Source organism: Notothenia rossii (assembly GCF_949606895.1).
Source record: "Notothenia rossii genome assembly, chromosome: 2".
NCBI lineage: Eukaryota > Metazoa > Chordata > Actinopteri > Perciformes > Nototheniidae > Notothenia > Notothenia rossii.
Genome location: NC_136904.1, coordinates 34,733,148 through 34,757,163, shown reverse-complemented (window position 1 = coordinate 34,757,163; position 24,016 = coordinate 34,733,148). Strand labels below are relative to the sequence as shown.

The window sequence follows — 24,016 nt, the reverse complement described above, 5'->3', positions numbered from 1 at the left end:
AACTGAGATGCTAAAATATGTCGCTTTTTGTTAACCCTTATGTGGTGTTCATATTTTTGTTATTCAGCAGTGTTCGTGGGTCTGGTGGACCCGCTGCCTTTTTGGGCTTCAATTCAACACAATCAAACTATTTTAAGTTAAAATACTCAACAGATGTTTACTTCATCCTAATTACAAGTAATATAAAGAGCATGTATGGTTAATATTTGCCCTTTTACATTTGTTAGATCACATTAATGAATTAAAGTGCGACTCGTTTTTTTGCGTGCTGACCAGCTGGTACTGGCTCCTCTTTTCTTTGTAACTAGCTGATGCTCAATCTCATCCTCTTCTTTTGCCAAATGAGCATGAGTTTGAACAAATAATTTATCATATAATTTTTCCTTAGATAAATAATGAAAACGGATCCCACAGACCCGAATACCATAGCCTACTACAATGGTTAAACCTAACCCATGGCCAAATGTAAATGCATGGTAACTGACCCGAGCAAATCAGTAAGTTTGAACATATTCCTGTTTTTGTGTTTACACTGCTGCTTAAATGTTACACATATTGTGTGTATTTTGTTCATGCCGAATGAAAAACTAAGACAAGGCAACTCAGAATGCAAATTCGAATGTGTGAAATCAGGTATGTAGTTCTGTAGAAATTAAGGTAAATGTTTACTTGGCAATAATATAAATGAGGTTTGGCGTAGACGTGTCTGTGCGCGCGCTGTGCCCCTTGGTCCGGCCATCTGTTCTGCTCGCACGTGAAACTATGACACCTGTTGTTTTGCGCGTTCTAGTATACTGTCTGTGTACCTTTTCTTATTCAGCCTCATTAATAAAAAAACATTATTGATTTTTGTACCAGTAAATGTAAATTATTTCAAGCATTTCAAAAACACACTTGCATTGGCACTTCTCCCTTGTTCAGCTGGCTGTCCTTTTCTTTTACATTTTCTAATCTAGCCTGCTGGTTACATGTCTTGATCCAGAACATATACACTTTTTTATAATCATTTCCATTTATAATGTATTCATTAGAATAATACACTATGGCCCACCTGATATTTTCTCCATAACACTTCCACCAAAACGTTTAGCAAACAACACATTAGAAAAATGTAATGAGCTAATTCTGATCACATTTTTGAACACATCTAGTATGTTTGTTCACATTCATGTGCCCCAGAAGATGAATCCTAATGAGTAATGATCCCCTGACTTTTCAACTTGCCCTTTTGGGAGGTTGACATGTTTGAGTGAAAAATATGGGCAATTTATAAATGGATTTTCATGAAATCCGTTGTGATATCTGATATTCATATTCCCCAGAAGATGAATCCATATTGATAAATATATTGAACTGAAACATTTATGTTTCCTGGCCTTCAGGATGAATTGTAATAACTTTGGTGCACATTCAGCGTTCAACATTTTACCAATTCTCTGGTTGGTGGACACATCACCTGCATAATGAATGTGGTTCCAGCTTTTTGGAATGGTTGCTCACATTTTAACCTACATTTGAATAGTTTATCTTGTAAAAATGTTATGGGAGAGATAAAACTGTGCAATCACATCTTTTCAACTCAGATCAATACAAGTACGCACACAGAGATATTTATTTTTGAAGCTCTTTGCTCGTTTACATTTTGTAAAGTATCGTAGAGAAAGTTCTTTTTTAAATATAAATTAATGAACAAACAAAATGAAATAATACTGCGTGATCAACCTTTAAAGTTCAATCTTGGACAGGGAACACAGATAGTAAAATGAAACTGGCAGCCCAATGAGCAATAGGCTAGAGTCATTTGTAGATAAACTAAAAACAATGCCACTATTCAGATGAGAGTGATGCTATCAGAAATAGTCAAATGAGATACATCCTATCCTCTTCCTTTAGAGGGTTAAACGTCAACTGAGCAAAGAGCATGCATGGTTTTCCACCACTGCTCTGTCAGCTCCTGGCAAACCTGTGAGGACGGAGAAGATGTCGGGTGTTGACCTGAACTCTGAGACATCCGAGGGAGGCCTGAAGGAGCTGGTGCTGAGGTGGTTCACTGAGACTCAGGCGCCGCTCATCCTCAACAACGGAAACTTCCCTGACTGGTTTCAAGGCTTCGTTGCACGAAAGTAAGAACATAATCCTAACACAGGATGTGGTGACAGAGTGGAAAGAAGTTTGAGTATTTTATTTTTGACTTATTTTATATATAAGAAGCTACATTTGTTTTGGCTCTGTAGGTTCTACTTTGACTTTGAATAGATTGAAGCAGGCACATTTTGTTCATCCATGTTTTTTTGTCTTTACATTGCTATGAAGTCTTGCGGTGGTGGAATGTAACTTCCTTTTTTTGCTATTTGGCTATTACTCAAGCCAAATACCAAATACAAGTCAAAATTAACTCCAGCTCAAGATGCAACAGTAAAGTGCTATTTACACATAATTAATTCAATTTTGTGTATAAAGTTCGATTCTCAAATATAAAATGCAATATACAGGCATATCTAAACAGTATTTTAATATTTTAACTGAACAAAACAGATCAAATCTAAATGATTTCAATAATTAATAACCTTTGATCTCTCGTTGGCAGTTTCAAAGGATTAACCTAATTTGCTAACATTAGCCAAAAGCTACCAGTCTGTAGCTTTCACACCAGGGCGTTTTATTCATTAGTTATAAAAGTAACATAGTCTTGCTTAAAGGTATGGAGAACATGATAATACATTGATTCCAGATATTAAGGCTATGTGCAGGGGGGAAATCAATGTTTTTGACAGTATCAATAACTCTAGAAGTAAAAGGAATGAATCATATTGGTCCAGCCTGTAGGCCTATCTATCTTTGATTCACTTTCACTCACCTCACTCAGAGAAAACAGAGGTTTCATCACACGGCATGGATATTCAAATCTAATTGGCCTACAAGTCTGTTTAATTTGTCCTGCTTTGCCGTCTGCCTCAGGGACACAGAAGATCTGCTGAGAGATAAGGCTCAGGGCTGTTTTCTCATTCGCCTCAGTGATAAAGCCATCGGCTACATCCTGTCCTACAAGTGAGGCCAATCAAGTCTGTTCAACATTGTTCCTTTGCTTCTTAACCGCCTTTCTGTTTCATCTCACCAGTTGTGCTTTTTCTTCCAAAGGGGACACGACAGGTGCCGCCATTTTGTCATCACCCAGAATCAATACGGACAATTTGTCATAGCAGGAGACTGTCAGACATACAAAAGCCTCACAGAGCTCATGGAACATTTCAAAGTCAGCCCCATCCAGCCCTTTGGAGAATATCTGACCACCAGCTTTTATGAGGTGAAGAATGAAGAATTTGATGTAAGTGTGTATTAGTTCCTTTCTTCCTCTTTCTATTAAGAATTTTGTCAAACATTTTCCAAGATATTACAAGGATTGGCAGCAAACGTTCATGGATCCCAGAAGACCTAATCATCTTCTGACTTTTCATCTAGTCTAGGCCATAAGGTTAACATCTTAGGTTTCACTAAATATTTCAACAACTATTGGATTGATTGAAACAAAATGATGATTTTGTGATGCCCACAGGACAAAATTCAATAACTTAGGTGACTACGCTGTACTGTTGTTTAGTGCGAATAAGGAGACTTTAGCATAATAGCACGCTAAAAACGGCGAACACAGCAAACATTATTGGCTATGATATGAGGCTAGCAAGAGTTTGCTTTTTTAATCTGTTGGAAATGAAATAATTGAAACAGCATACATTTTTTGTAAACCAGATGATTTACTGTTGTAGCCTACTACTTTATTTTGCTGACACACCTCCATCCTGCAGCCAGACATTATAATGCGCTGAACAACTAGGCGTTGCACTTCAACTCTAACTTTGACATTTGAAAGGACATAGTTATACACCACTGGTTCCATTTGACTGGTACCAGCATCATGTTTATGTCTCAAAGAATAGATAAAATGGTTGTTATTTTCAGGTAGACTCAGGTGAGCTGTATGATGTGGTAAATTACACCAAAGGGAAGCCTGGGGTGAGTGTCCAAGCCCTGAGGACTCGTTGGGACCAGAAACAAGATGACCACAGCGGCCCTAGCAACAATCAAAGGACCCAGCAGCAAAATGGACCTCCTACACCTGCACTGCCGCTGAAACCCAAAAACAGAAAACTGACAGGAGTGGTTTCTGTAGACACAGTGTCCCTCTCACAGGTATGATGAACATTTGAACTTCATTAAAAGGTTTTATTAGTAAGTATCTTTGGCACCCAATTGGTTCTCTTGCATACCATAATCACAATGTCCAAGGTTAGGTTCTGGCCACCGGACGTTTGTTGCATGTCGTATACCTTCCTCTCCCCCTTTTTTACATAGCCCTCTGTTAAATTAAGGCCAATGTGCTAAAAAAATAAAGGTTTTATTGAGACAAAAAGTGTATGTTTGATTCAGATATTTGAAAGATCCAAAACAATAGGCGCTTTCACACTGGAGTACTTTGACCCATACTTTTCCCGTTTAGTTCGGTTAGTGGCTGGAATTTTGCGTTCACACCAAAAAGAGAACTTATGGCATTTCCACTACAGCGCGGAGCGCGGCTTAAGCGTGCCGTGCCTGGCCCGGACCGTTTTTGGTTGTGTTTCCACTAGGCGTAGTTCCGGTTAGCAGGTACTACTTCACAGTTTTTTGGCTCTCCAAAATCGAGGTTCTTTCCGGGCCAACAACCAGGCTGAGTATGCTAAACTAGTGAGATAATCGCTGGCAATACAACAAAATGAACATATTTTACCGTGAGTAAAGATAGTCTTCGGTGGTATCCAATTGGCAAAAAAAAAAGCAAAGGTAGATTAGTGTAAGCTAAGGTAGGGAAGTAAGAAAGTATTGTTAGTTTTGATGTTTACACTCATTTCCCTACTGAGGAAGATCATGTAAGATTGCAACTAAGCGACCATGAGGACAGATTGTTTAATCAACTATATTGTCATTGTAGTTCCATTATGTCATTCAGGGTGTTCCTCCATTACCAAAGAGAGGTATTCCTTTGGGCTTCTCCCTGAGAGGATCTTTCCCCGAAACAACATCACATCCAAGTGAAACCTACGCCGAACCAAACAGATCAGAGAGACTCAGAGGAAACACAAACCAAGTCTCTGACAGAGACTCATTCAACACCTCCAACATGAGTTATCCAGGTGATCTAAGTCCTCCAGGGATCACATACTCTGAGTTGACACATGTGGGGAGCAGGAGCACATCTCTACCAAGACTAAACAGCAGCAACTTGGAGGAAGAAGAAGAAAAAAGGAAAGAGGAGCTGGAGGAGCACTCCAATCGGCTCAGCACGCTTTCCTTAGCAACATCAGAATCTTACTCACCCACTCCTCTGAAGAAGGTCACCTGCCACACCTACTCCCTCCACAGCCCCAGGGACAGTCCGAGGGCAAGCAGCTCCATGTCAGAGAAGCAGGGTGGTGGTCTGGAGATGTTGAAGTCCAACCCGCTGTACCAGACCTCGGGGGGGCCTGGGGGGGATTCAGCTCCGCAGGGAGACCCCATGTATGCCGAGGTTCCCCAGAAGCTGCCGGATGACACATATGAGCAGATCTTAGGGGAGGCGGCGATCGCCCAGGGCAACATGTACGAGTCTCTGGAAGAGCTGAAGACCAAGAAGTCCAAATCCATCTGGGGGAAAAATGTAAGTCTGAAAGAATAATGAGTGGTGTGGATGTTATTGAGAGCAGAAATATCAAATTTGATGTATTTTTTCTTTTGTTTGCAGAATATTGTTTGGAAGACATTTTTTCCTGAGGATAAGAAATAAAAAGGACTCAGCGTGTGGAATTGACTGTTGATCATTGTTACCTGACACTAAAAATTAGATTAGTATTAAATAAGGTCATTTTATAAAAACATTTTAATAAGTAAGAAAATCGATTAGAAGTGGAGCCCTGAATTATGTTAATTGTGTTGTTTTACTTTACTTTTTTGTGAAATGTAATAAACAATAATCTCTATCTAATCTCTCATTATCAATCTATAAAAAAAACAGCAAACAAAAAGAGATAACATTTATAACTGGCCCCAAACCACAATGACGTCAATGCAAATCAAGAATTATTTTCACTAGCAGCCATGTTTGACAGAAGAAAGTCTGTCACACCTAACATTTGAATCCAACCCTGAGGCAATACAGAAACATCGTAACAGCTGCTGCTGTAGATATAATAGTCAATAATATGAAGTGACAATCCCACAGTAGTTCACAATGTCAATAAGGTGTGTATTTTGACTTGATTGGATGATCCGAGTGTTAACCAAGTTCATATGATGTGTATTAAAGGGGAACACCGCTGATTGTAAATATTGAAGCTTTTTAACAGGTGTTTGGGAGTACAAAGTGTCTTTATTTCAAAACACCAAAAAAATCTTCTATAGGGCTGAAACGCTAAGAGAAAGCTACAATACTAGAAGAGATAAGATGCTTTATTGTCATCTATCTGTATGCAGTGCAGTACATTATGTCCACACTACATACACATACATGCATACATATCAAGTATGTAGTAGGGTAGCTCTCCTGGTAGGCCTGAGTCCTTAGAGTCGTGAGTTTCAAATATGACCCTTGGCCCTTTGCTACATGACATTCCCACTATAACCTCTTTTGCTCGGCTGCAGCAGGCCTGCTTTCCAATGCAAAACATGAGGTAGAGGTGACGTCAAGACACAAACAATGTCCGCATTGGAATCCTCAGAGACCTGGGTCTCAAATATGACCCTTGTCCCTTTGCTGCATGACATTCCCACTATAACCTATTTTCCAATGTAGAACAAACATGTGGTGCAATAATAGAAAAATAGAAAAACAGGTAGTTTAAATAATAACTCTGTTACTTGTAGGGGAGAATTTTCACGTTGTGCTAGACTACTTTCAACTAAGTTAATTATCTGCTCAAAAGTGTTCTGCAGTTTCCTTTCCTGACCACTAGGTTCCGGAGTGTCCTCTGTGTGCTGCTGACACTCTGCCAGAGAAGAAGAAGGAATTACGGAAGTAGGGCTTCCAAACAGATTCCCGTTGGAAGAAGAATAAAATACAGTAGATCATCGCTTTTCTTTAATTAACACAAATTAAATCTTGGACTTGCCATTTCCCAATAAGACGATGGGTACTAGAGATGATGAATATGATTATTTGTTCAAAGGTAAAACCAAAGCCTTTTTTTCTCCTTATTGTCTTGTTAGCTGACAGTGTAAAACGGGCCAGCTGATTAACTGTCAGGCTATGCTAACTTAGCCGCAGTCAACCTTTGTGCTCCGAGTGCTTTTCACCGAGCTTTAGGAGAGATGTCAGCATGTTTAATCAATGTGCAGGACTTGAAGCCACCCTTCTGTGAACAATGGAGGTTATATGAGCAGTCAGTTCGTCACCTTACGGTAGTTATCGTTAAACGACAGGGCGTCTTGAACGTAGGCTAACGTTAGCAGTTAGCTGATGTTAGCTTGCTATCAGTGGGCGCGGACCAGCTTCACATCCGACACACCTAACGTTCACCGTTATTGCATTATATTGTAATCATCCATTGTTTAACTTTATTCCTCTACTATATTTATTCTTACCTGGTTATTCAAACATTACAGTGTCTACTGTTTTATTTTATGTTTTTATTGTGAAGCACTTATATCTGTGCGTATCGCTGATTTTGTTATAGTATCTAACCAGCCAAGCGAACAGAATAATTAACGAAACGAAAATCTAAGTGTACGCTTAATCATTAGTTTACGTTGAATCCTGCAGCTAACGTTAACTAGCTCCAGTTAAAGTGTTAATTTATTAACTGCACTGCAGCTCCGGCTTGGCAAAAAATGAGGTCAGTGTAAACAAACTGAGATCCTCCTGAAGTAACGAAGTACATTTACTCAAGTTCCGTACCTAAATTAAGATTTAAGGTACTTTTATTTTATTTTAGTAATATTGTTATTTTTACTCCACTGTTATAGAGTCAAAAAATTGTTTTTGACTATTTTATAGTGTTCCGATTAGATATAAAAAATTTCAATTTAACAATATGTTTTAATTTTTTTAATGGATTAATGATGTGCTTAATATTATGTGGTTGTGTTATATTTTTGGTTTGTTTTCTATGATTATTTAAAGTGTATTCCATTAATTCAACTACTTTATATAATGCTGGGTTGTTAAATCTATAATAATAATAATCTGAAAGTCGCGTGTAGTGGAGTAAAGACTCAAATATTTCCTTCTGGGATTTAGTAGAGTAGGAGTAAAACAAATAGAAATACTCAAGTGAAGTACAATGACCACAAAAGGTACAGTTCTCAAGAATGTTTGACTTTCCAACACAGATCATTCTGACACTGGTTTTGCATTACGTGTACACTACTTTAGCATTACGTGTACTTTAGCACCGCATACTTGGTCCTTATTACCTGTCTATATACTGCCTTATTGAACAACATACAATAAGTTGGGGCTGGGCGGTATGACAAAAAACTCATATCACGGTATTTTTCAAAGTTATAACATTATCACGGTATTTATTTATTTTTCAATAATTGGAAATGCATTTACATTTATACGTTTGACTCTACATGACTTTAGAAATCTCACCAGCGTTGGTTGTTCAAACAGATCATATTACCATACATTCTTCGTACTCCAATGAGTGCTTTCTGTTGAGGTGGTGGAGTAAACTTGTGTTACCTCCTCGGGCAACAATTTTAGTTCGACAACATTTGGAATAAATGTTTCTTTGGTAATAAATTAAAGATGACTTAATACCCTAACACATACAGGTTCTAAAGGTTCAACATATTCTGGCAGCTACAATGCACAACGCACAACAACATGCACAAAGTCAAATAAGAATACAGTATAGATTATAAAGTGAAATTGATGAAAAAAGTTAAAGGAATAAAAGAGCACCAAGTATAAAAAGCTTAAGCATGCTTACATACTGTATGAGTACCTTTATTACACCTAACTGAGTAGGCAATATGTGTATAACACGTTGTAATGCATCATTAACACTAGGGTGAATCTCTTTTTCAACATTAAATAATCCGACAATTGTTTTCATAATTGTTTTCGGTTATCATTTATTATTTGAATTGTCACAAAAAATGCAATAATGTAACAATATATATATATATATATATAATTGAAGTAACTCGTTTTATCATAACAACAATCAGTCCAAAGCTATTCAGTTTAGTGTCTTGTAAAATAAATTAAAAATCAGCAAATCCTCAAAATGAGTATCATAAACCAGAGTGTTTGACATTTTTACTGTAAAACAATCTCATAAAGTAAGACGCATACAGGTGGACATTTAGAGAAGTACATTTTCTAACGTATATCATTCTTATAGTTTGTATTAAACCTTGCTCTCTGTACTCTGTGTCTCAGTGGTCCTCATTGGTGACTCGGGGGTGGGGAAGAGTAACCTGCTGTCCCGCTTCACTCGCAACGAGTTCAACCTGGAGAGTAAGAGCACCATCGGAGTGGAGTTTGCCACGCGCAGCATCCAGGTGGACGGCAAGACGGTGAAGGCTCAGATCTGGGACACAGCGGGGCAGGAGCGCTACAGAGCCATCACCTCAGCGTGAGTTCAGAGGAGAGAAACAGTACAACTGTCTGCCAACAGACTTTAGTCCAATACACACAGCTGATTCAACTATTCAGAGTGTACTTTAAAGGGCGGCTCCTTTCAATCTTCCAGAATTGTTATTTATCAGATTCATTTCAAAAACCTCCTCCTGAACTGCATTTTTTAAATTATGTTAGGGATGTATTGATTTTTCTAAACAACAAATAACATTTTGTATGTTTTTTTGTGCATGTATTCATGTTGTTCAAAGCAAGTATTTCTACTTTCTAAATGCCAATAATGTATTGAACAAATGAAGAAAGATCAAAACATATTTTTATTTAAATAAATATTCTTCTTTAATCTGTATTTGTTGCTTTTTATTCTTTTCAAAAACAAAATGTTCTCAGTCCAGTCATTCATATTTTCTCCACAGTGTGTGACTTATGAACTCCTGCTGAGCCGTTGTATGCCTGCTTAAACAGGAGGTAGAGGTGACATCAAGACACAAACAATGTCCATGTTGGAGCTTTCAATCTCTCACTTCCTGCAATCCTACACCTAAAGCACATCAGAAATATCAAGCTGTTGGACAAATGTCAGACAATGTGCTGAAACCCAATGAGCCTCTGAGGTTTCCTGCTGGAATAACTCCACAGGCTGACATGGACATGTTGGAGTGGAATCATAGTGCTCTCCTTTAATATTGCTGTGATTTGGCTCTCTGTGCTGCAGGTACTACCGCGGGGCGGTGGGGGCTCTCCTAGTCTATGACATTGCAAAGCATCTAACTTATGAAAACGTGGAGCGCTGGCTGAAGGAGCTGAGGGACCACGCCGACAGCAACATCGTCATCATGCTGGTGGGCAACAAGAGCGACCTGCGTCACCTCCGCGCCGTCCCCACTGACGAGGCGCGGGCTTTTGCTGGTGAGACTGTCGTAGTGTTTATACAAATATCAAAGAAATATAAAAAAGAAGAGAAACCCTTCTGGAGGTGACCTTTGGATTTTAGCCTTCCCAGACCATTTACATGCACACAAACCTATATAACACAACAGGAAAGAGAAACGCATAATAGGGCCCCTTTTACACCAGTGACTCGCCCTAAACTTGAAAATAAATACTTGCTACCCTCTCCAAAGCTCAAAGGAAAAAAAAGATGATATGCTATCATTTTTTTTTACCAAAGATAAATGAGTTTGGATATGATAACTTTGCGGTCATATAGGAATTGCGACTTGATTTGACTCAGTACTTGACTCTGGACTTGTGACGTTGTGACTGACAAAACAATTTCTTCCTCCCTCCTCTCAAATTCCTAATGATTCTGATAAAAGCATTGTAATGGGGATTGGATGTAATGTAGTGGTGAAATGATGTAATGGTGGTTGGTACGAGTTTCACGTTCACAAATCTGTGTTTAAAGGGTTTCACTGCTCTGCTATCTGTGGAATGTGACATGTTGGACATATAACGTGTTGCTTCACTCCCCCCCACAGAGAAGAATGGTTTGTCTTTCCTGGAGACATCGGCTCTGGACTCCACCAACGTTGAGACAGCCTTCCAGACCATCCTGACAGGTGTGTACTGCGTTAATGCTTAACATGCCTGTTTCTGCAATTTCATACTCCACAGTAACCACCTCCTAAACTTGAACACATTGTAAAACTAGTCCACAGACCTCACATTGAATGAGGAAATGAAACAGTGTCCTCTTTATAAGTTAGATTACAGTGAGAGGGAAGTCAGGTGGGGAGTGAACTTGTGCTACCGGGCAGAGATACTGGACTCACTTTTTATCACGCAATATATGAACGGCTTATCTTTTAGGAGTATGGGCTCAGAACAGTCTCATAATACACACATGCACACAGAAGGATTCGCACTTGTATTTCATGATCCGCAAAAGGATTCACACTTGTATGTCCGGATCCACACTTGTGTTTTTCAATGCACACACAAATGTGTTCCATTTCATATACATGTAAATAAAATCCAAATACAGAAAAAAGTTTTACATATGTATTTTTGATCCACACATATTTGTTTTCCGTTTAAATCCCCTGAACCCGCAAACACAAACCGCTTTCTGTGCATGGATCGCTGTGCATTCGTGTGTGGGTTTTTTCTAGACTCCCCTGACGGTCAGCCGATTCGTACTTGTAATTTTTTCTATCTATAGCCAATCAGATGTCTCCTTCATTTTAAGCCAATCACATGAGCGCGCCCCCACGAGGGTAGATTTCTTGCGTTCATGACGTAGCGCTTCATGTACGCATTTTGCGCAGTCCGGAGCTGACATGTCCGCTAATCTCAGGACACCTCCACTCTCAGTACATTGCCACCTTTTCCGAACAGGAAATGCACGCAAATACAAGCCTTTATGTTATTAAGGTACAGCGCCACTTTCCGAACCATTGATGAATGCTTGTGTTCACTAACACGGCAGGCAAAACCGTTTTAAATGTGTTTCCTGAATGGCGAATACAGCTGCTTTATTTATGTCTGTATGAAGTTGTTGTGAGTGTGGAGGGAGCAGCTACAGGTTAGCTTAGCCTAATCGATCAGTGCACTACGAAGCCAGTGCTAGACAGTGAACTGTCAACGGGGGGGGGAGCCCCGCCAGGCATTATCGGCCGATATTCCCTCTAAATAGTTTGATCAGTGCTCTCTATAAAGGCCGATCAGGAAAGCTGGATCTGATCGATATGGACATAAACGCGAGTGAAGTATAACCGGACGTGAGAGAGAGATCAGATCAGCTGCTGAGTCTGACGGAGAGACGCAGCTCTGCATGATCACCTGATGCTCCGCCCTCTGTTTAGCGAGCTGACCGGACTGCGCAAAATGCGTATATATGAAGTGTCATGAACGCAATAAATCATACCCTCGTGGGGGCGCGCTCATGTGATTGGCTTAGACTGGAGGAGACATCTGATTGGCTATAGATGAGAGAAATTACAAGTACGAATCGGCTGACCGTGAGGGGAGTCTCAAAAAACCCACACACGAATGCACAGCGATCCGTGCACAGAAAGCGGTTTGTGTTTGCAGGTTCAGGGGTTTTAAACGGAAAACAAATATGTGTGGATCAAAAATACATATGTACAACTTTTTTCTGTATTTGGATTTTATTTACGTATACATATGAAACGGAACACATTTGTGTGTGCATTGAAAAACACAAGTGTGGATCCGGAAATACAAGTGTGAATCCTTTTGCGGATCATGAAATACAAGTGTGAATCCTTCTGTGTGCATGTGTGTATTATGAGACTGTTCTGAGCCCATATAGGAGTGGCTTGCCTTTTGTTATCACTGGTGAGATGACTGAGTGCAAAGATAACACTTTGTTTCTCTGTGTTAATGGTCCTGCTGCAAAATCTGTATCAAAGCCTTTATCGGTTTGTTGTGTTCATCTTATTGTCAACAAATTTCATAAAAAGACCAAAACCAATAATGTCTTGGTACTTTTTACCTGTGAAAACATTCAAAATGTGTCTTTATGTGATTTCTAGTACTTATCCTTTAAACATCACTACATTGACTGTTAGTTTATCGGTATCCTTATCCATTTAACCAAATAAAGGCTTCATGATTACATTATGTATTACCTTGCTCTGAACAGCTGTGACACTGCATTTGTGTGGGACTATATTCAGCGGCAGAATAATCCACATGTTGTGCTCTAGTGCAGTATTCCACTACAGCATTTACAGCTGCAGGACAAAGCAAAAACCACACTGTGTGTACTCCCAGCTGATTGATTCACCGCATCTAACAAGCAATGTGCACACCACCGCCTATATTACGAGTGTGTAGATGCTTACTGAGAACATTTAATAAATATGGCTTTGTATTACGAAATATAAAATGTACATATCCTATTTCCTAAATGTACATTTTCCAGCCCAAAGTCTATCATACATTGCTAAAAGGAAATAGTCTTTCAACAAAAGTCATTCTGCTTTGTCCTTGGTTAGACAGTACAGCAGGTCATTTAAAGCAAAATGTGACACTTCCAGTTGTTTTATAGTCTTGCTGATTAAGTCTTAGGCTTTGAACCAAGAAAATTCACCGCAGGGCAACCACTTGTAAATGAATTACCCCGCTCACAGCCCTCGTATATCTGGGAAGTCTTGTGGCTGCTAATTAGCCGTGTTAGCATGCGCGTTTCCATTGTTTTGAGACATTGGTAAAGAGGTGCCATTCCCAGGTAGTATATTCACATCTACACTAACTTAAAACTTACATTTTTGTTTTCTAGCAATGCACTTCTCAAATAAGTTGTCAGAGAAAGTAGTTATCTGTGGAGGAGGGGAGCATCTTGCTGCCTTTTATCTTAAGCTAATCAGCACGTTTAGCTGTAGGTTAGCCATGCTAACATAGGACTGAAAGGGTCATACACATTTTAAAAGATGGCACATGCCTTCTGTAAATATATAGATAAAGAATAATCCTGTGGTCTGAGTATACAAGAGCTGCTGCTTGAAGTTTTATAAAGAAGACAAATATGAATATTAGCAGAAAAATGCACGCAGAGTTGAAAGCAAGCTGTAAACAGTGTAATTATTGCTATATTTTTATGTTATTATAGTTTTCTTAAAATAGTTTGTTATCACTGTTTTATTTGAATTTGTATGTACGTTTATGTATGCTCCAAAACACCAACACAAATTCCTTGTATGTGTTCACCTACTTGGCAAGAAACCCGTTTCTGATTCTAAAAACGTATAAATAATTCAGCAAAAGCAACCTTCTGTGCGCTGTCTGTGGCAGATTTTAAGCTGGACATGGTAAGAGTTTAACAGAATGTAACCCCCCCCAGAGATCTACCGCATCGTGTCCCAGAAGCAGATGTCGGAGCGCCAGGAGAGCGACATGTCCCCCAGCAACAACGTGGTCAACATCCAGGTGCAGCCCACTGAGAACAAACCAAAGATGCAGTGCTGTCAGAACATCTAGCCCGCTCCGGATCTGCTGCTACCCCCCCCCCCTTCTCTCTCCACGGTCCTCGCCTCCCCCCCTCCCTTCCCTGTCTCTCACCTCCTGAAGCCCCTCCCTCAGAAAATAGACTGCCTCAGTGTACTGTTGGTGCGGGAGGACCCCCCCTCTGCACCTCACCTGTACCTGCCTCCCCCGCCCTGACCCCACCCCCTCCCCAAGTAAATATATCCCGGTATAAGAAGTCACCGCGTGGGGGAGACCCCCCCCCCCCCCCAAGCAAAGCCCCCCCTGTCGTTAGGCTACTGCAGGACAGCAGGCATTTCATATCACTTTAGATTTCATTACTGTAGATGCGCTGTCACAAATGTCTTAATATATGAATGTGATTTTCCTTTTCATACTTTGTGCTCATGTTGATTTCTTCACATTTTGTATGATCTTTCTCTATCTACTACTAGGTATATATGAATTTAAGGCACATCAAAGTTGCTCTGAGTGTATTCCCTCTTTAGTGCAATGTACTGTTTTGGAAACATGTGGATGTACGGAGCTCAGAGTAGACTCTCTGCTCCGGTAGTGTCATACCATTTGATCTGATTGCTGTGAATACCATGCTATTGAAATGTAAACACTTTATTTTGCCGAGCTCCAGTTAGCGCAGTGGAGAGAGTCGGGCGTGAGCAGGCGTCTTCGTCCACGCGGGGTCGGGCCAGCTTTGCATGTCTCTGCTGCGCTGCATGTCTTTCAGGCGACAGACTCAATCTGGACTCTTTGTAGAACACTATCATTGCCGTGAGGGTGTGTGTAATGTCGCCGTGAAAGCTCAACACAACTCATGTATATGCAGATTGTTCATGTTCCACTTTAAGTCTCCGTGTGGCTTCACGCAGAGAATACTGAGAATGATTTCCTGATTGAAGACATATTAGTCCTTTTCTTGCTTAGGGAACAGAATGCAGACTGTGCAGAATCACATGGCTCTTTTGTTTCTTAGTGCAAATGAAGGAATTAAAAAGCAGTGGAAGTATGAGATGTAACGTTCTTATGATACTCAATGATATTATAATCAAAATTCTCCTGCGAATTATACTTAGCATGTAACCACAGAACTGTAGTTAGGACGCACCTGAGAAATATGAAATGTCTTTCACCCTGTAGGCTGGATTCATGAGCGTCACAACCTTGCACTGATCGTTAATACATGCTTTCTTGTCTAGGGTTAGATTTGTACTGCACGAGGAGAATCTGGACCTCTTTTGTCAGATACTATGAACCGCTGTTAGGACGGTGCCACTTTTCAAAAAAACAAAAATATGGCCTGAGTCTCAAAGTCTTTCCTTACATCCTCTAACTAACACAAAAAAGCTTGAAGACGAGGCGAGGAATCAAGGAAACACTTTAGGGATTCAGACACATTCTTGCCAACTTCTGGTCACAGTGCCTCCTTCACCTGTCCCGCCTCTCACCACCTGCTAACAGCTCTCCGTCACCCCCCCACCACCATTAACCCCGCCCCCCGTGCTGTCCCCGTCACATTAAGCCTACGTACACCGAGCTGCCTCTGACTTCAACACAATGCATGGCTTTCTGTTACGACTGCAACTCTGTGTCGTATCGCCTTACGTAGCTATCATTACTGTCCATGAAATCCGCTAAGGGTTAGCTAATAGATGTGTCCAGAATGCTCGCTAACAACCTACTTTGCCCGAGTGTGTGTTCTGTTGAGTTTCCAGGTAATAGCCGTGTCAGTGTGTGGTGGTGTTGGCAGACATGAGCTTTGTGTGTTTGTTTAGAGGCTGAGGGTGGATGGGCAGCTCCGGAGTGTGTGAGCCTGGCTGGCGGTGCCAATGGCGTTTCATAGAACAGACGGCGCCGCCAGCCGAGCCCCCCCAACACTCAACGAGCTGAGGACAAAGTGATTCCTTTCTATTTAAAATATGATTTCTGATTCATGTACCTCCATTGTTCTGTTTTTTTTTATTTTAAATAGTGTGTTTTGATTTCTTTTTTACTATATTGACTGACTGTAATTCCAGTGAAAACGTGTTAAAAGTGAAATAATGTCATTTCAATGAACTTGGAGGGTTACAATGTGAGAGGGGGGTCAAACTGAATGGTTTTATGTTTTTGTACAGATTGATAAATTGTACAATTCTGTCTATATCTTAAGTTATCAGCTCATCTTAATAAAGCGCACCAGTCATAAACCTTTATATAATCTTGTATTTTACTTAGGATCTACATTGTTTAACTGTAAAATAATTAATCTGTCTGTGAGTATCATTTTTCTTTAAACTCATCCTTCGCATACTGTATTGGGACAACACCAACCTAAACATTTCACTAAGTTTAGAAGTCTGTACAAAAAATTGCTATAGCTGTGCCTCAAAGTTTGCTTAAAAATTGTGTGCAGGGCCTATTTTATAAAAGCAATAATATAATTCTAAACTCCATGTTATTCCAATTTAGTGAATGTGTAAATGCAACATCCCAGTGACCATGACAAATGTGGTGCCATTTTGGCCAAAAGGGGTGATGAGGTAACGTCATATACGTATACAGGAAGTAATCTGTCCTTTGACTGTCTCAATATAGTATAGCAAATACAGTTGCAAGAAAAAGTATGTGAACCCTTTGGAACTACCTGGATTTCTGCATACATTGGTCATAAAATGTGTTCTGATCTTCATCTAAGTCACAACAATAGACAAACCCAGTCTGCTTAAGCTAAAACCACACAAACAATTATATGTTTTTATTGAACACACCATGTAAACATTCACAGTGCAGGGTGGAAAAAGTATGTGAACCCTTGGATTGAATAACTGGTTGACCCTCCTTTGGCAGCAATAACCTCAACCAAACGTTTCCTATAGTTGCATATCAGACCTGCACAACGGTCAGGAAGAATTTTGGACCATTCCTCTTTACAAAACTGTTTCAGTTCAGCAATATTCTTGGGATGTCTGGTGTGAATCGCTCTCTTGAGGTCATGCCACAGCATCTCAATTGGGTTGAGGTCAGGACTCTGACTGGGCCACTCCAGAAGGCGTATTTTCTTCTGTTGAAGCCATTCTGTTGTTGATTTACTTCTGTGCTTTGGGTCGTTGTCCTGTTGCATCACCCATCTTCTGTTGAGCTTCAATTGGTGGACAGATGGCCTTAAGTTCTCCAGCAAAATGTCTTGGTAAACTTGAGAATTCATTTTTCCGTCGATGATGGCAATCTGTCCAGGCCCTGAGGCAGCAAAGCAGCCCCAAACCATGATGCTCCCTCCACCATACTTCACAGTTGGGATGAGGTTTTGATGTTGGTGTGCTGTGCCTTTTTTTCTCCACACATAGCGTTGTGTGTTCCTTCCAAACAACTCAAATTTGGTTTCATCTGTCCACAGAATATTTTGCCAGTAGTGCTGTGGAACATCCAGGTGCTCTTTTGCAAACTTCAAACGTGCAGCAATGTTTTTTCTGGACAGCAGTGGCTTCCTCCATTTTATGACTAACTTATGCAGAAATCCAGGTAATTCCAAAGGGTTCACATACTTTTTCTTGCAACTGTAGCTAAACTGTTAGCCAACTCTGCACTAGTCTAATTCAAGTAAATACGTAGCTACTTATAACAGGCAGACTTAAACTTGCATGTTATCTGGAAATAATACAAATAAAATGTATCTGGTAATAAGTTTACAGTAAAGTATAGTTAAATAAATATCCAATACCAATGTTAAAAATGTAATTTGGATGAATTGGATCTCTGTCCGTTTTTACAACTGGATCCATCTTTTAAGATGTGAGGATTTGCTGCATTTCGGTTTTAGATCATTTTAAATTGAATATTCTTTGACTTTTTGTTGGAACAAACGAGCAATATATTTAGGTTTTTGGCAACTTCACTGTTTTTAAGAGTTAATTGAAATAACAAGCAATTCATATTACTGGCCCTAATTCAAATTCAAACCGTCTGTGGAATGAAATGCCTCTGGACATCAACTGCCACTGAACTCCACTAAACCCTATCTAATTTACTTCTTTATATCATTGGCATTGGCTCAAGGATAATGCTGAGAAGTTCAAATTGACAATGCTAACACGCTCAATATGACAGTGCTAACAGGTTCACCATCTTCAGAGTTCGGTAACACGCTTAGGGGAGAGTGGGGTAAGTTGAGCTATTTTTAGTTTTGCTGTCCTCTAAGCACGGAGAAATTACACATAGTAAAAATGAAAACACACACCTATAATTCAGGATGTCTCCTATCAATGGCAATGATAATAATTCATATTTGATCAAGGGCAGTGAAAATATTACTTCTAAAAAAAAAGTGGTCTTGTGGCTCAACTTGCCCCGGGTTAGGGGTAAGTTGATCCAGGTCAGGGGGTAAATTGAACCACTGTTCAAACCTGGGCATACCTGTTCAAACATGGGCATACCTACAACACATCTTAAAGGTAACTATAAACAATAAATAACAAACCAAATACAAGTTTAGTTTTTCAAATATTTTTAATATAAATTTCGATTGAATTGATTGATTTTTTTTTAACATGTTAAAAGGAAAAGCAATCATACAAATGGTGATACAATTTTATACATCTTACCAATCAAACACAGGGTAAATTCAACTTTAAAGGTAACCTACAATGAGAGGGTAAATTCAACTTTAAATGTAGCCTACAATGAGCTCTTATTATCAACTTGGCCTACTTTCATTAATTTCTCCATTGAAAAACTGGCTCAACTTACCCCATAGCCACCATTTTAGAAAAAATATCCTAGCATTGAAATTCGGAGTCATCTTTAGCTTAATGATTCACATGGTTTAATACGCTGCCAACACATCAACTATACAATATATGTGTTTAAACCTGGATAATTATTTTTTGACATGACAGCCGATGTCGCTGACATCATTAGATTCTGTTGGTTTCTGACAGTGTAAATAAACCAACCCACTGCTATAATCACACTCTCGACCTTGTTCTGACTTATGGTATTGAAATCGAGCAACTATTAGTCGAACCACATAATCCTGCTTTATCCGACCATTTCTTAGTAACTTTTGAAGTACTGTTACTACTACAAAGCATTAGTCAAAAGCTCCTGCAGCAGAAACCTATCTGTTAGTGCTAAAGCCAAATTTAAGGAAGAGATTCCACCAATACTTAACTCGATAGCATGTCTGCATGTAAGGGAGGAAACTTATACAAAATGTACACCACCCCAAATTGATCATGTTGTTGATAGTGCTACAGATGCGCTGCGAATAAAATTAGACTCTGTTGCTCCTTTGAAAAAGAAGAAAATAAAACAACATAGACTAGCTCCATGGCATAATGCCGAAACCCGCAAAATAAAGCAAAAGTCGAGACAACTTGAAAGGATATGGCGTTCCACTAAACTTGAAGAATCTCGTTTAATTTGCCATATTACTCTCAATGAATAGAAGAAAGCACTGCGTAAAGCGAGAGCAGCCTACTACTCTTCATTAATAGATGAGAATAAGAATAATGCAAGATTTCTTCTCAGCACTGTAGCCAGGCTGACAGAGAGCCACAGCTCTATTGAGCCTTCTATTCCCATAGCACTCAGTAGTAATGATTTTATGTGCTTTTTTAACGATAAAATTGTTACTCTTAGAAACAAAATCAATGACCTCTTGCCTTTGACCAGTATAGTGTTATCAACAGCTCCCGGAAACGTAAGTTCTAATATTACACTAGATAGTAAACTAGAATGCTTTTCAGCCATAAACCTTGAACAATTAAATTCAATGATTCTCTCTTCTAAACCATCAACATGTATCTTAGACCCAATTCCAACTAAGCTGTTGAAGGAAGTTCTTCCATTAATTAGCACTTCTTTATTAAATATTATGAATATGTCTTGTTTGTATGTCTGGTTGACCTCCGCTCATGGGATATTGACCTCCCTTTTTATTATGCTTTAAAACCAATTACTGGTGAAAATGTATGGCCTCCCCTGACATCTCCATTGGGTCGCCAATTTGCCCATGTCTCCCCGCACGACCTTCTCAGAGCCATAGGGTGCCGATAAAGTTCACAACGTTTTGGAGCCACATCAAAATAAATGTAAAAACAAAAATCAAGATTCAAAATGTTCATTGTTATGCGGATGATACTCAACTATATTTATCAATCAAGCCTGATGAAATTAATCATCTAAATAAAATTCAAGACTGCCTCAAGAACTTAAAAACGTGGATGACCTTAAACTTTTTGATGTTAAACACGACCAAAACTGAAGTTATTGTACTTCGCCCGAAGAATCTACAAAACAAATTATCTAAAGATATACTAACTATGGATGGCATTAATTTGGCCTCCAGTGAGACTGTAATGAATATTGGCGTTATATTTGATCAGGATTTATCCATTAACACCCACATAAAATAAATTTCAAGGACCACCTACTTCCATCTACGTAACATTGCAAAAATCAGGCATATCTTGCCTCAAAACGATGCAGAGAAACTAGTCCATGCATTTGTTACTTCAAGGCTGGATTATTGTAACTCCTTATTATCAGGGTGTACCAAGAAGTTAGTCAAGTCGCTTCAGCTGATTCAAAATGTTGCAGCTCGTGTACTAACCATGAGTTAGGAAAAGGGACCACATTACTCCTGTTCTGGCTGCCTTACACTGGCTCCCTATAGAACAAAGGAAAATAATTTAAAATTCTTCTTCTCGCCTACAAAGCCCTTAATGGGCATCCGCCATCTTACCTTAAAGAACTCATTATACCCTACTGTCCTACTAGAGCATTGCGTTCCAAGAATGCAGGGTTGTTGGTTGTTCCTAGAGTCCCTAAAAGTACAATGGGAGCCAGAGCCTTTTCTTATCAAGCTCCACTTTTGTGGAGTCAGCTTCCAGTTTGTGTTCGGGCGGCAGACACCCTATCCGTTTTTAAGAGTGCGCTTAAGACCTTGCTTTTTGATAAAGCTTATACAGGGTTGCCAACATTTGAATTCAGCTTGGAGTGAGATTTTTTTTTTGGTGAACCGAAAAAAGAAACGTTCATGTGTACAGTGTTACAAATGTATTGAACATGTACAAACTAGGGTTTCCCATTAATGTACCGGGCGCTAAAGTGGATTACGCACATACACAGACAGTGTACCCACGACCCTTAAAATGAAGGCTCGGTAATCAGCTCACAGCATATACAATGGCATATAGTGCATTTTGAGAGCAAAATGAATTTATGGAAAACAGGTTTTATTTTTCTTTATGGATATTTTACAAATCACTCACCTTTTAAACTGTATTCTTGTTTTACTGTCATATAGTAGGCCTATTTCATAACTGTTTTTCATTTATTCTCATAAATGGTGACCAAAACGTTTGAGACCCACTGAGATAACTAGACTAAAGGTAACTATCTAAACAGAGAGTCCCTTACCCAGGGGCGGACTGGGGGGAAAAGTGGCCCGGGGATTAATTGACAGACAGGCCCACTTAATGCGCGGCATGTATCGGCCGGCCGGCGACGGAAGTATGTTACTTAACAAAACCCTAAGCATTTTATGTTATTTTGGACAATTATTCATATAGTAATCACATTACCTGAGCCCTTGAGTTGCCTAGAGCAAAATAGTTACAGCATATATTTAGTGATTTTAATGTTAACAGATCATTGATGCAATAACATTTGGACCCAATTTGCCTGACTTGACACATGGAATAAAACATGGGCGTAGGAAGCATCCTCAATGTCGGTGAGACAATTTAACAGGGGGTGTGGGCAGGTGTTGGACCTCACCTCCTCTAGGGGGGTCAGGGGGCAAGCTCTCCCGGGAAGATTTGTTTTTAAATGTTGAAGTTAAATGCATCAATCTGGTGCACTTTGAGAGCAAAATTAGGGACTAAATCTATTGCAGTCAGTAGGGGCTTGGACTGTGAGCCGTAGGGTCGCTGGTTCAAGTCCCCGACCAGACCTACATTTGGAGTGTGGACTTCTTTGGAGAGGTCCCAGTTCACCTCCTGCCCTGCCGTGGTGCCCTTGAGCAAGGCACCGGACATCCCCCTTCCCCCCTCACTCCCATTGCTCCCCGGGCGCTGTACAATAGCTGCCCACTGCTCCTAGTACTAGACTCCTGGTACTAGGATGGGCTAAAAGCAGAGAACACATTTCACTGTGTGTGCTGTGTGCTCTGCATGTGTGACCATTAAAGAGGGTTTCATCCCTCCCAATTCTTCTTCTTCTTCTTCTTCAACACCCATATAAAACAGAACTGTAAACAGTTTTACTTTTTCTTTCAACATTTATTTGAACAGCAAGTGGAGACAAAAGCCTAAACTCAGTAACAGAATGTGGGCAACACGTTCTTCTCAACAGCCGCGCGACCTCTGAGTCAGACGTCACTTCCCCCTTTTCTATCCTACGGGTACAGCCGTACAGCCACTCCCCCTGAACCCCGTTTCCCTGCTAACCCCCCCTCCCCTATGCAAGCCCCTCCCTCTGAACCCAGGGCTCGCTACTGTATACTGTATTCACAAACTATACAAAAACGCCTTTACGCTTTGGAGCTTGTTTATCCATCTGTAAGCAACTGCCAGCTAGGTCTCACACTTGTTGGCCCTGGCCCACACACAGCACCGGCCCACCGGGGAAACTCCCGGTATTCCCAATGGCCAGTCCGCCCCTGCCCTGACCTCACTGAGCTGTAGTTATCTCTCAGTCTGACAGGACAGAGCTCTCCCTCTCCTTGTTAGAAACAGCTTCTAATATCCGTTAAGCTAACCAGATGTTAACAACAACAATGCAAATAGTGAGTTTGGTAGAAATATACTGTTATAATAGTACAGTTATTTAAGATGATGCCATATTTATTGAAGATTTTACATTATAAATATTCCCCAAAATTATTCAAAAGCATATTCTTCCAAACTCCTTGCTGTAGTATGACAGACAGGAGACTATTGATGTGTGTAGTGAGTTTGGTAGGAATAAGCTGTATAATAGTGATTGAATATTATTGTATTCTCTTTTTTGGGAGTTGCACTTTGCAGACGGTCCCTGAGCACTCGTTTCTTCTCCGGCTGGGGATAGAGACCAATGTAATGTGTCCAGCTCGGAGGACGGCGCGTATTGGCTTTTTTTTAATCAAAATGTGACTGTAGTTCGTTGTCAACCTTACCAAGGTACTTAGGAGACGTCATTTGTGTCTGAATAACGTTTTTCTCATGAGTTATTGATCCGTGAAATCAGAATCTCCCAAAATCGTTCCAACTTTACTGAACTAAGCCAGAAGACCGTCTCATTTCGTAGACCGCTCGGTTTGCTGTTCCTTCACTTTATTTTTATATTTATATAGGCCTACATTTATTTTGGACGAACATTTAGCGTGAGGAAAGGCAAGTGTGGCGTGAGTGCGTGAGATATGGGTTGATTGTGTGACTCTCACGCTCAATGCGTGAGTGTTGGCACTGGCAGCCCTGGCTTATAGTTAGGGCTGATTATATTCAGACC

At 40.0% G+C, this 24,016-nt stretch overlaps 2 protein-coding genes across 2 annotated transcripts; both read left to right on the top strand.

Moving 5' to 3' along the window:
* The first annotated feature begins 1,830 nt into the window (after positions 1–1,830).
* LOC307028856 (uncharacterized protein) lies at positions 1,831–5,987 on the top strand. The gene is made up of 6 exons (XM_079664210.1): positions 1,831–2,123; positions 2,959–3,048; positions 3,139–3,325; positions 3,958–4,188; positions 4,982–5,668; positions 5,753–5,987. Exons 1-6 carry the CDS (start codon positions 1,981–1,983, stop codon positions 5,792–5,794), a joined length of 1,380 nt encoding a protein of 459 aa, XP_079520336.1. The 5' UTR covers positions 1,831–1,980; the 3' UTR covers positions 5,795–5,987.
* Positions 5,988–6,985: 998 nt separating this feature from the next.
* LOC307028857 (ras-related protein Rab-11A) lies at positions 6,986–16,734 on the top strand. Its single transcript, XM_079664211.1, has 5 exons — positions 6,986–7,172; positions 9,398–9,593; positions 10,314–10,507; positions 11,080–11,160; positions 14,409–16,734. Exons 1-5 carry the CDS (start codon positions 7,133–7,135, stop codon positions 14,543–14,545), a joined length of 648 nt encoding a protein of 215 aa, XP_079520337.1. The 5' UTR covers positions 6,986–7,132; the 3' UTR covers positions 14,546–16,734.
* Positions 16,735–24,016: the final 7,282 nt, after the last annotated feature.